The sequence below is a fragment of the Mustelus asterias genome, unplaced genomic scaffold, assembly GCF_964213995.1.
Source record: "Mustelus asterias unplaced genomic scaffold, sMusAst1.hap1.1 HAP1_SCAFFOLD_4744, whole genome shotgun sequence".
NCBI classification, from domain to species: Eukaryota; Metazoa; Chordata; class Chondrichthyes; order Carcharhiniformes; family Triakidae; genus Mustelus; species Mustelus asterias.
Genome location: NW_027594687.1, coordinates 1 through 13,047, shown reverse-complemented (window position 1 = coordinate 13,047; position 13,047 = coordinate 1). Strand labels below are relative to the sequence as shown.

At 55.3% G+C, this 13,047-nt stretch overlaps 1 protein-coding gene across 1 annotated transcript; it reads right to left on the bottom strand.

Moving 5' to 3' along the window:
- Positions 1-207: 207 nt before the first annotated feature.
- Positions 208-10,418, bottom strand: LOC144491217 (eukaryotic translation initiation factor 3 subunit C-like; the record flags this gene model as incomplete). The annotated part of the gene is made up of 4 exons (XM_078208893.1): positions 10,049-10,418; positions 8,700-8,859; positions 4,626-4,691; positions 208-295 (listed from the first exon to the last, which is right to left on the bottom strand). Coding segments are annotated over exons 1-4 (660 nt in total), but the record flags the coding sequence as incomplete, so codon positions are not given.
- Positions 10,419-13,047: the final 2,629 nt, after the last annotated feature.

Below are 13,047 nucleotides of genomic sequence, written 5' to 3'. Positions count from 1 at the left end.
ACAGTGCGGCGCTCCCCCAGCACCGACCCTCCCACAGTGCGGCGCTCCCTCAGCACCGACCCTCCCACAGTGCGGCGCTCCCTCAGCACTGACCCTCCCACAGTGCGGCGCTCCCTCAGCACCGACCCTCCCACAGTGCGGCACTCCCTCAGCAACTCCCACAGTGCGGCGCTCCCTCTGTTGCTCTCGATCCCGGGAGTAACTCACCATCAACTCCTCATTAATGATCATTTTACTGATGATGCTGTGGACATTGTGAATCTCCAACTGAAACATATCGGCAAGTGTATGCATACTGCGGAGAGAGTGAGAGAGAGTGAGTGTGAGAGAGAGAGACAGAGAGAGAGAGAGAGAGACAGAGAGTGAGAGAGTGAGAGAGAGAGAGAGAGTAAGAGAGAGAGAGTGAGAGAGAGAGAGAGAGTAGAGAGAGAGAGAGAGAGAGAGACAGAGAGAGAGAGAGAGAGAGAGAGAGAGAGAGTGAGAGACCGAGAGAGAGTGAGAGACCGAGAGAGAGTGAGAGACCGAGAGAGAGTGTGGGAGACCGAGAGAGAGAGTGTGAGAGACCGAGAGAGAGTGTGAGAGACCGAGAGTGTGGGAGACCGAGAGAGAGTGTGAGAGACCGAGAGAGAGGGAGACCGAAAGAGAGAGTGTGTGAGAGACCGAGAGAGTGAGAGACCGAGAGAGAGTGTGAGAGACCGAGAGTGTGAGAGACCGAGAGAGAGTGTGAGAGACCGAGAGAGAGTGTGAGAGACCAAGAGAGAGTGTGAGAGACCGAGAGAGAGTGTGAGAGACCGAGAGAGAGTGTGAGAGACCGAGAGAGAGTGTGAGAGACTGAGAGTGTGTGAGAGACCGAGAGAGAGTGTGAGAGACCGAGAGAGAGTGTGAGGGACCGAGAGAGAGTGTGAGGGACCGAGGGAGAGTGTGAGGGACCGAGAGAGAGTGTGAGAGACCGAGAGAGAGTGTGAGAGACCGAGAGAGAGTGTGAGGGACCGAGAGAGAGTGTGAGGGACCGAGAGAGTGTGTGAGGGACCGAGAGAGAGTGTGAGGGACCGAGAGAGAGTGTGAGGGACCGAGAGAGAGTGTGAGATACCGAGAGAGAGTGTGAGATACCGAGAGAGAGTGTGAGAGACCGAGAGAGAGTGCGGGAGACCGAGAGAGAGTGTGAGAGACCGAGAGGGAGTGTGAGAGACCGAGAGTGTGGGAGACCGAGAGAGAGAGTGTGAGAGACCGAGAGAGAGTGTGAGAGAGTGCGGGAGACCGAGAGAGAGTGCGAGAGACCGAGAGAGAGTGTGAGAGACCGAGAGAGAGTGTGAGAGACCGAGAGAGTGAGAGACCGAGAGTGTGAGAGACCGAGAGAGAGTGTGAGAGACCGAGAGAGAGTGTGAGAGACCGAGAGAGAGTTTGAGAGACTGAGAGTGTGTGAGAGACCGAGAGAGAGAGTGAGAGACTGAGAGTGTGGGAGACCGAGAGAGAGTGTGAGAGACCGAGAGTGTGGGAGACCGAGAGAGAGAGTGTGAGAGACCGAGAGAGAGTGTGAGAGACCGAGAGAGAGTGCGGGAGACCGAGAGAGAGAGTGAGAGACCGAGAGTGTGAGAGACCGAGAGAGAGTGTGAGAGACCGAGAGTGTGGGAGACCGAGAGAGAGAGTGTGAGAGACCGAGAGAGAGTGTGAGAGACCGAGAGAGAGTGCGGGAGACCGAGAGAGAGTGTGAGAGACCGAGAGAGAGACCGAGAGTGTGAGAGACCGAGAGAGAGAGTGAGAGACCGAGAGTTTGAGAGACCGAGAGAGAGTGTGAGAGACCGAGAGTGTGGGAGACCGAGAGAGAGAGTGTGAGAGACCGAGAGAGAGTGTGAGAGACCGAGAGAGAGTGCGGGAGACCGAGAGAGAGAGTGTGAGAGACCGAGAGAGAGTGTGAGAGACCGAGAGAGAGTGCGGGAGACCGAGAGAGAGTGTGAGAGACCGAGAGAGAGTGTGGGAGACCGAGAGAGAGTGCGGGAGACCGAGAGAGAGTGTGAGAGACCGAGAGAGAGTGTGAGAGACCGAGAGAGTGAGAGACCGAGAGTGTGAGAGACCGAGAGAGAGTGTGAGAGACCGAGAGAGAGTGTGAGAGACCGAGAGAGAGTTTGAGAGACTGAGAGTGTGTGAGAGACCGAGAGAGAGTGTGAGAGACCGAGAGAGAGTGTGAGAGACCGAGAGAGAGTGTGAGAGACCGAGAGAGAGTGTGAGAGACCGAGAGAGAGTGTGAGAGACCGAGAGAGAGTGTGAGGGACCGAGAGAGAGTGTGAGGGACCGAAAGAGAGTGTGAGGGACCGAGAGAGAGTGTGAGGGACCGAGAGAGAGTGTGAGGGACCGAGAGAGAGTGTGAGGGACCGAGAGAGAGTGTGAGGGACCGAGAGAGAGTGTGAGGGACCGAGAGAGAGTGTGAGGGACCGAGAGAGAGTGTGAGAGACCGAGAGAGAGTGTGAGAGACCGAGAGAGAGTGTGAGAGAGAGTGTGACAGAGTGAGAGACCGAGAGAGAGTGTGAGAGACCGAGAGAGAGTGTGAGAGAGAGTGTGACAGAGTGAGAGACCGAGAGAGAGTGTGAGAGACCGAGAGAGAGTGTGAGAGACCGAGAGAGAGTGTGAGAGACCGAGAGAGAGTGTGAGAGACCGAGAGAGAGTGTGAGAGACTGAGAGACAGTGTGAGAGACTGAGAGGGAGTGTGAGAGACCGAGAGGGAGTGTGAGAGACCGAGAGGGAGTGTGAGAGACCGAGAGAGAGTGTGAGAGACCGAGAGAGAGTGTGAGAGACCGAGAGAGACTGTGAGAGACCGAGAGAGACTGTGAGAGACCGAGAGAGAGTGTGAGAGACCGAGAGAGAGGGAGAGACCGAGAGAGAGTTAGAGACCGAGAGAGAGGGAGACCGAGAGAGAGTGCGGGAGACCGAGAGAGAGTGTGAGAGACCGAGAGAGAGGGAGACCGAGAGAGAGTGCGGGAGACCGAGAGAGAGTGTGAGAGACCGAGAGAGAGAGAGACCGAGAGCGAGTGCAGGAGACCGAGAGAGAGTGTGAGAGACCGAGAGAGGGTGTGAGAGACCGAGAGAGGGTGTGAGAGACCGAGAGAGAGGGAGAGACCGAGAGAGAGTGTGAGAGACCGAGAGAGAGTGTGAAAGACCGAGAGTGTGAGAGACCGAGAGAGTGTGAGAGACCGAGAGAGAGGGAGAGAGACCGAGAGAGAGTGTGAGAGACCGAGAGAGAGTGTGAGAGACCGAGAGAGAGTGTCAGAGACCGAGAGAGAGTGTGAGAGACCGAGAGAGAGTGTGAGAGACCGAGAGAGAGTGCGAGAGACCGACAGAGAGTGCGAGAGACCGACAGAGAGTGCGAGAGACCGACAGAGAGTGCGAGAGACCGACAGAGAGTGCGAGAGACCGAGAGAGAGTGCGAGAGACCGAGAGAGAGTGTGAGAGACCGAGAGAGAGTGTGAGAGACCGAGAGAGAGTGTGAGAGACCGAGAGAGAGTGTGAGAGACCGAGAGAGAGTGTGAGAGACCGAGAGAGTGTGTGAGAGACCGAGAGGGAGTGTGAGAGACCGAGAGAGAGTGTGACAGACCGAGAGAAAGTGTGAGAGACCGAGAGAGAGTGTGAGAGACCGAGAGAGAGTGTGAGAGACCGAGAGAGAGTGTGAGAGACCGAGAGAAAGTGTGAGAGACCGAGAGAGAGTGTGAGAGACCGAGAGAGAGTGTGAGAGACCGAGAGAAAGTGTGAGAGACCGAGAGAAAGTGTGAGAGACCGAGAGAGTGTGAGAGACCGAGAGAGAGTGTGAGAGACCGAGAGAGAGTGTGAGAGACCGAGAGAGAGTGCGGGAGACCGAGAGTGTGAGAAACCGAGAGAGAGTGTGAGAGACCGAGAGAAAGTGTGAGAGACCGAGAGAGAGTGTGAGAGACCGAGAGAGAGTGTGAGAGACCGATAGAGAGTGTGAGAGACCGAGAGAGAGTGAGAGAGACCGAGAGAGAGTGTGAGAGACCGAGAGAGAGTGTGAGAGACCGAGAGAGAGTGTGAGAGACCAAGAGAGAGTGTGAGAGACCGAGAGTGTGAGAGACCGAGAGAGAGTGTGAGAGACCAAGAGAGAGTGTGAGAGACCGAGAGTGTGAGAGACCGAGAGAGAGTGTGAGAGACCGAGAGTGTGAGAGACCGAGAGAGAGTGTGAGAGACCGAGAGAGAGTGTGAGAGACCGAGAGAGAGTGTGAGAGACCGAGAGAGAGTGTGAGAGACCGAGAGAGAGTGTGAGAGACCGAGAGAGAGTGTGAGAGACCGAGAGAGAGTGTGAGAGACCGAGAGAGAGTGTGAGAGACCGAGAGAAGTGTGAGAGACCGAGAGAGAGTGTGAGAGACCGAGAGAGAGTGTGAGGGACCGAGAGAGTGTGAGAGACTGAGAGAGTGTGTGAGAGACCGAGAGTGTGAGAGACCGAGAGAGAGTGTGAGAGACCGAGAGAGAGTGTGAGAGACCGAGAGTGTGAGAGACCGAGAGAGTTTGCGAGAGACTGAAACAAAGAGAGAGAGAGGGAGACCGAAAGAGAGAGACGGAGACCGAGATCGAGCGAGAGGGAGACCGAGAGAGAGAGAGTGACAGACAGAGAGGGGCATACGGACCTGATGCAGTCATAAACACTGCTGTAAGTGAAGAGATAGGTTCGAAGAGATTCTTCCTCAATTTTCCTGTTGAAAGGGAGAGAGAAATGTTCAAAATATTTCTCACAGATACCCGGGAGTGAGTTACAGACTGGAATCTAATCGAGGGGTTCAGGGTGGTTTATATATAGAATAACAGATACCCGGGAGTGAGTTACAGACTGGAATCTAATCGAGGGGTTTGGGGTGGTTTATATATAGAATAACAGATACCCGGGAGTGAGTTACAGACTGGAATCTAATCGAGGGGTTCGGGGTGGTTTATATATAGAATAACAGATACCCGGGAGTGAGTTACAGACTGGAATCTAATCGAGGGGTTTGGGGTGGTTTATATATAGAATAACAGATACCCGGGAGTGAGTTACAGACTGGAATCTAATCGAGGGGTTCGGGGTGGTTTATATATAGAATAACAGATACCCGGGAGTGAGTTACAGACTGGAATCTAATCGAGGGGTTCGGGGTGGTTTATATATAGAATAACAGATACCCGGGAGTGAGTTACAGACTGGAATCTAATCGAGGGGTTCGGGGTGTTTTATATATAGAATAACAGATACCCGGGAGTGAGTTACAGACTGGAATCTAATCGAGGGGTTCGGGGTGGTTTATATATCGAATAACAGCTCCCCGGGAGTGAGTTACAGACTGGAATCTAATCGAGGGGTTCGGGGTGGTTTATATATAGAATAACAGCTCCCCGGGAGTGAGTTACAGACTGGAATCTAATCGGGGGGTTCGGGGTGGTTTATATATAGAATAACAGATACCCGGGAGTGAGTTACAGACTGGAATCTAATCGAGGGGTTCGGGGTGGTTTATATATAGAATAACAGATACCCGGGAGTGAGCTACAGACTGGAATCTAATCGAGGGGTTCGGGGTGGTTTATATATAGAATAACAGATACCCGGGAGTGAGTTACAGACTGGAATCTAATCGAGGGGTTCGGGGTGGTTTATATATCGAATAACAGCTCCCCGGGAGTGAGTTACAGACTGGAATCTAATCGAGGGGTTCGGGGTGGTTTATATATAGAATAACAGATACCCGGGAGTGAGTTACAGACTGGAATCTAATCGAGGGGTTCGGGTTGGTTTATATACAGAATAACAGCTCCCCGGGAGTGAGTTACAGACTGGAATCTAATCGAGGGGTTCGGGGTGGTTTATATATCGAATAACAGATACCCGGGAGTGAGTTACAGACTGGAATCTAATCGAGGGGTTCGGGGTGGTTTATATATAGAATAACAGATACCCGGGAGTGAGTTACAGACTGGAATCTAATCGAGGGGTTCGGGGTGGTTTATATATAGAATAACAGATCCCCGGGAGTGAGTTACAGACTGGAATCTAATCGAGGGGTTCGGGGTGGTTTATATATAGAATAACAGATACCCGGGAGTGAGTTACAGACTGGAATCTAATCGAGGGGTTCAGGGTGGTTTATATATAGAATAACAGATACCCGGGAGTGAGTTACAGACTGGAATCTAATCGAGGGGTTCGGGGTGGTTTATATATAGAATAACAGATACCCGGGAGTGAGTTACAGACTGGAATCTAATCGAGGGGTTCGGGGTGGTTTATATATAGAATAACAGATACCCGGGAGTGAGTTACAGACTGGAATCTAATCGAGGGGTTCGGGGTGGTTTATATATAGAATAACAGATCCCCGGGAGAGAGTTACAGACTGGAATCTAATCGAGGGGTTCGGGGTGGTTTACATATAGAATAACAGATACCCGGGAGTGAGTTACAGACTGGAATCTAATCGAGGGGTTCGGGGTGGTTTATATATAGAATAACAGATACCCGGGAGTGAGTTACAGACTGGAATCTAATCGAGGGGTTCGGGGTGGTTTACATATTGACTAACAGATACCCGGGAGTGAGTTACAGACTGGAATCTAATCGAGGGGTTCGGGGTGGTTTATATATAGAATAACAGATACCCGGGAGTGAGTTACAGACTGGAATCTAATCGAGGGGTTCGGGGTGGTTTACATATAGAATAACAGATACCCGGGAGTGAGTTACAGACTGGAATCTAATCGAGGGGTTCAGGGTGGTTTATATACAGAATAACAGATACCCGGGAGTGAGTTACAGACTGGAATCTAATCGAGGGGTTCGGGGTGGTTTATATATAGAATAACAGATACCCGGGAGTGAGTTACAGACTGGAATCTAATCGCGGGGTTCGGGGTGTTTTATATACAGAATAACAGATACCCGGGAGTGAGTTACAGACTGGAATCTAATCGAGGGGTTCGGGGTGGTTTATATATAGAATAACAGATACCCGGGAGTGAGTTACAGACTGGAATCTAATCGAGGGGTTCAGGGTGGTTTATATACAGAATAACAGATACCCGGGAGAGAGTTACAGACTGGAATCTAATCGAGGGGTTCGGGGTGGTTTATATATAGAATAACAGATACCCGGGAGTGAGTTACAGACTGGAATCTAATCGAGGGGTTCGGGGTGGTTTATATATCGAATAACAGCTCCCCGGGAGTGAGTTACAGACTGGAATCTAATCGAGGGGTTTGGGGTGGTTTATATATAGAATAACAGATACCTGGGAGTGAGTTACAGACTGGAATCTCATCGAGGGGTTCGGGGTGGTTTATATACAGAATAACAGATACCCGGGAGTGAGTTACAGACTGGAATCTAATCGAGGGGTTCGGGGTGGTTTATATATAGAATAACAGATACCCGGGAGTGAGTTACAGACTGGAATCTAATCGAGGGGTTCGGGGTGGTTTATATATAGAATAACAGATACCCGGGAGTGAGTTACAGACTGGAATCTAATCGAGGGGTTCGGGGTGGTTTATATATCGAATAACAGATACCCGGGAGTGAGTTACAGACTGGAATCTAATCGAGGGGTTCGGGGTGGTTTATATATCGAATAACAGATACCCGGGAGTGAGTTACAGACTGGAATCTAATCGAGGGGTTCAGGGTGGTTTATATATAGAATAACAGATACCCGGGAGTGAGTTACAGACTGGAATCTAATCGAGGGGTTCGGGGTGGTTTATATATAGAATAACAGATACCCGGGAGAGAGTTACAGACTGGAATCTAATCGAGGGGTTCGGGATGGTTTATATATAGAATAACAGATACCTGGGAGAGAGTTACAGACTGGAATCTAATCGAGGGGTTCGGGGTGGTTTATATATAGAATAACAGATACCCGGGAGAGAGTTACAGACTGGAATCTAATCGAGGGGTTCGGGGTGGTTTATATACAGAATAACAGATACCCGGGAGTGAGTTACAGACTGGAATCTAATCGAGGGGTGGTTTATATATAGAATAACAGATACCCGGGAGTGAGTTACAGACTGGAATCTAATCGAGGGGTTCGGGGTGTTTTATATACAGAATAACAGATACCCGGGAGTGAGTTACAGACTGGAATCTAATCGAGGGGTTCGGGGTGGTTTATATATAGAATAACAGATACCCGGGAGTGAGTTACAGACTGGAATCTAATCGAGGGGTTCGGGGTGGTTTATATATAGAATAACAGATACCCGGGAGTGAGTTACAGACTGGAATCTAATCGAGGGGTTCGGGATGGTTTATATATAGAATAACAGATACCCGGGAGTGAGTTACAGACTGGAATCTAATCGAGGGGTTCGGGGTGGTTTATATATAGAATAACAGATACCCGGGAGTGAGTTACAGACTGGAATCTAATCGATGGGTTCGGGGTGGTTTATATATAGAATAACAGCTCCCCGGGAGTGAGTTACAGACTGGAATCTAATCGAGGGGTTCGGGGTGGTTTATATATAGAATAACAGATACCCGGGAGTGAGTTACAGACTGGAATCTAATCGAGGGGTTCGGGGTGGTTTATATCTAGAATAACAGATACCCGGGAGTGAGTTACAGACTGGAATCTAATCGAGGGGTTCGGGGTGGTTTATATCTAGAATAACAGATACCCGGGAGTGAGTTACAGACTGGAATCTAATCGAGGAGGGGTGGGTTTACCTGACGAGCATTTCACGGACTTTCTCGGCTCCCGGGAATAAATCCCAGACTTTCCCGTTCATCTTCTCGTTGATAATATAATTGTTACAGGTTTTCCAGTCTCCCATCTTCATCGCCTTAGAGGCAGCAACCACATGTTCCCGCATGCTCTCCGGGGGACCTGGGGGGGGTACGGACAGGGAGAGAGTTACACAGAACCAGCAGGCACGCTGGAACTCCACAGAGAAACACGGGGAACGGCGGGGAGAGGGAGAGAGAGGGGGGGAGGAGAGAGAGAGAGAGGGGAGAGAGAGACAGAGAGAGAGAGAGAGAGGGAGGGAGGGTGAGGGGAGATAGGGAGGGTGGGGGGAGATAGGGAGGGTAGGGGGAGATAGGGAGGGTGGGGGGAGATAGGGAGGGTGGGGGGAGATAGGGAGGGAGGGGGGAGATAGGGAGGGAGGGGGGAGATAGGGAGGGAGGGGGGAGATAGGGAGGGAGGGGGGAGATAGGGAGGGAGGGGGGAGATAGGGAGGGAGGGGGGAGATAGGGAGGGAGGGGGGAGATCGGGAGGGAGGGGGGAGATAGGGAGGGAGGGGGGGAGATCGGGAGGGAGGGGGGGAGATCGGGAGGGAGGGGGGAGATCGGGAGGGAGGGGGGAGATCGGGAGGGAGGGGGGAGATCGGGAGGGAGGGGGGAGATAGGGAGGAGATAGGGAGGGAGGGGAGAGGTTGCCCATCTCTCTCCGCCGCCTCTCTCTCGCAGGCAGGGGGGTGGCGCGAGCAGAGGGGGGGGGGGGGGGGGGCGCGAGCAGGGTGGGCGCTGCGAGCAGGGGGGGGGGGGGGGGCGTGGGGGCGTGGCCGTGAGTCGGGGGGGGGGCCGCGGGCAGGGGGGGTGCCGCGAGCAGGAGGGGGGCGCTGCGAGCAGGGGGTGGGTGCCGCGAGCAGGGGGGGTGCCGCGAGCAGGAAGGGGGCGCCGCGAGCAGGGAGGGCGCTGCGAGCAGGGGGTGGGCGCTGCGAGCAGGGAGGACGCTGCGAGCAGGGGGTGGGCGCTGTGAGCAGGGGGTGGGCGCTGCGAGCAGGGATGGGCGCCGCGAGCAGGGAGGGCGCTGCGAGCAGGGGGTGGCGCTGCGAGCAGGGGGTGGCGCTGCGAGCAGGGGGTGGCGCTGCGAGCAGGGAGGGCGCTGCGAGCAGGGGGTGGCGCTGCGAGCAGGGGGGCGCTGCGAGCAGGGGGTGGCGCTGCGAGCAGGGAGGGGCGCTGCGAGCAGGGGGGGCGCTGCGAGCAGGGGGTGGCGCTCCGAGCAGGGGGTGGCGCTGCGAGCAGGGAGGGGCGCTGCGAGCAGGGTGGGCGCTGCGAGCAGGGTGACTCCTTACCCAGGAGGGGCTGCCTTTCCCCCACGCGGAGCTGGTGGTGGAACTGCTTGCTGATCATGCGCCTGCGGGCGTCGAACTCGTGGGCGGCCATGTAGGGGATCTCGAGCAGCATGGCGGACACCAGGTAGACACACTCCAGTAACTCCAGGTTGATGTGCATGTGGAAGGGGATTTGGCGCCTCTTCTCGATCTTCTCCTGCTCCTGGTTCCGCTCCTGCATGTTCCTCATCAGCAGCCCTTGGCCCAGCAGCTCCTTGGCGCGGCCGCTGGACTGGATGTCCAGGAGGGCGTTATGGGCATCCTTGATCATCCCCTGGCGAAAGGCGCAGATGCCCAGCTGGACCATGGTGCGGTTGTAGAGAATCTGCCAGCGGGAAAAACACACAGGGGGTCAGAGGGGCGGGGGGGGGGCGGGGGGTCTCTCGTACCTGTACGGGGGGGGGGTCGCTCTCTCTCTTGTACCTGTACGGTGGGGGTCTCTCTCTCTCTTGTACCTGTACAAGGGGGGGGGGGGGGGGCTCTCTCTCTCTCGTACCTGTACGGGGGGGGGGGGTCTCTCTCTCTTGTACCTGTACGGGGGGGGGGGGTCTCTCTCTCTTGTACCTGTACGGGGGGGGGGGGTCTCTCTCTCTTGTACCTGTACGGGGGGGGGGGGGGGTCTCTCTCTCTTGTACCTGTACGGGGGGGGGGGTCTCTCTCTTGTACCTGTACGGGGGGGGGTCTCTCTCTCTTGTACCTGTACGGGGGGGGTCTCTCTCTCTCTTGTACCTGTACGGGGGGGGGGGTCTCTCTCTCTCTTGTACCTGTACGGGGGGGGGTCTCTCTCTCTTGTACCTGTACGGGGGGGGGTCTCTCTCTCTCTTGTACCTGTACGGTGGGGGTCTCTCTCTCTCTTGTACCTGTACGGGGGGGGGTCTCTCTCTCTCTTGTACCTGTACGGGGGGGGGGGGTCTCTCGTACCTGTACGGGGGGGGGGGGTCTCTCTCTCTTGTACCTGTACGGGGGGGGGTCTCTCTCTCTTGTACCTGTACGGGGGGGGGTCTCTCTCTCTTGTACCTGTACGGGGGGGGGGTCTCTCTCTCTTGTACCTGTACGGGGGGGGGTCTCTCTCTCTTGTACCTGTACGGGGGGGGTCTCTCTCTCTCTTGTACCTGTACGGGGGGGGGGGTCTCTCTCTCTCTTGTACCTGTACGGGGGGGGGTCTCTCTCTCTTGTACCTGTACGGGGGGGGGTCTCTCTCTCTCTTGTACCTGTACGGTGGGGGTCTCTCTCTCTCTTGTACCTGTACGGGGGGGGGTCTCTCTCTCTCTTGTACCTGTACGGGGGGGGGGGGTCTCTTGTACCTGTACGGGGGGGGGGTCTCTCTCTCTTGTACCTGTACGGGGGGGGTCTCTCTCTCTCTCTCTTGTACCTGTACGGGGGGGGGGGGGGTCTCTCTCTCTCTTGTACCTGTACGGGGGGGGGGTCTCTCTCTCTCTTGTACCTGTACGGGGGGGGTCTCTCTCTCTCTTGTACCTGTACAAGGGGGGGGGGTCTCTCTCTCTTGTACCTGTACGGGGGGGGGGGTCTCTCTCTCTCTTGTACCTGTACGGGGGGGGGTCTCTCTCTCTTGTACCTGTACAAGGGGGGGGGTCTCTCTCTCTCTTGTACCTGTACGGGGGGGGTCTCTCTCTCTTGTACCTGTACGGGGGGGGGTCTCTCTCTCTCTCCTTACCTGTACGGGGGGGGGGGGTCTCTCTCTTACCTGTACGGGGGGGGGTCTCTCTCTTACCTGTACGGGGGGGGTCTCTCTCTCTTACCTGTACGGGGGGGGGGTCTCTCTCTCTCTTACCTGTACGGGGGTCTCTCTCTCTTACCTGTACGGGGGGGGGGTCTCTCTCTCTCTTACCTGTACGGGGGTCTCTCTCTCTTACCTGTACGGGGGGGGGGGTCTCTCTCTCTCTCTTGTACCTGTGCGGGGGGGGGGTCTCTCTCTCTCTCTTGTACCTGTACGGGGGGGGGGGTCTCTCTCTCTCTTGTACCTGTACGGGGGGGGGGGGTCTCTCTCTCTTACCTGTACGGGGGTCTCTCTCTCTCTTACCTGTACGAGGGGGGGTCTCTCTCTTGTACCTGTACGAGGGGGGGTCTCTCTCTCTTGTACCTGTACGAGGGGGGGGTCTCTCTCTCTTACCTGTACGGGGGGGGTCTCTCTCTCTTACCTGTACGGGGGTCTCTCTCTCTCTTACCTGTACGAGGGGGGGTCTCTCTCTCTTGTACCTGTACGAGGGGGGGTCTCTCTCTTGTACCTGTACGAGGGGGGGTCTCTCTCTCTCTTACCTGTACGGGGGGTCTCTCTCTCTCTTGTACCTGTACGGGGGGTCTCTCTCTCTCTTGTACCTGTACGAGGGGTCTCTCTCTCTCTTGTACCTGTACGGGGGGTCTCTCTCTCTCTTGTACCTGTACGGGGGGGGGGGTCTCTCTCTCTTACCTGTACGGGGGGGGTCTCTCTCTCTCTTGTACCTGTACGGGGGGGGGTCTCTCTCTCTCTTGTACCTGTACGGGGGGGGGGTCTCTCTCTCTCTTGTACCTGTACGGGGGGGGGGTCTCTCTCTCTTACCTGTACGGGGGGGGGGGGTCTCTCTCTCTCTTGTACCTGTACGAGGGGGGGTCTCTCTCTCTTGTACCTGTACGAGGGGGGGGTCTCTCTCTCTTACCTGTACGGGGGGGGGTCTCTCTCTCTCTTACCTGTACGGGGGGGGGTCTCTCTCTCTCTTGTACCTGTACGGGGGGGGGGTCTCTCTCTCTCTTACCTGTACGAGGGGGGGGTTCTCTCTCTCTTACCTGTACGGGGGGGGGGGGTCTCTCTCTCTCTTACCTGTACGGGGGGGGGGGTCTCTCTCTCTTGTACCTGTACGGGGGGGGGGGGTCTCTCTCTCTTGTACCTGTACGAGGGGGGGTCTCTCTCTCTCTTACCTGTACGGGGGGTCTCTCTCTCTCTTGTACCTGTACGGGGGGGGTCT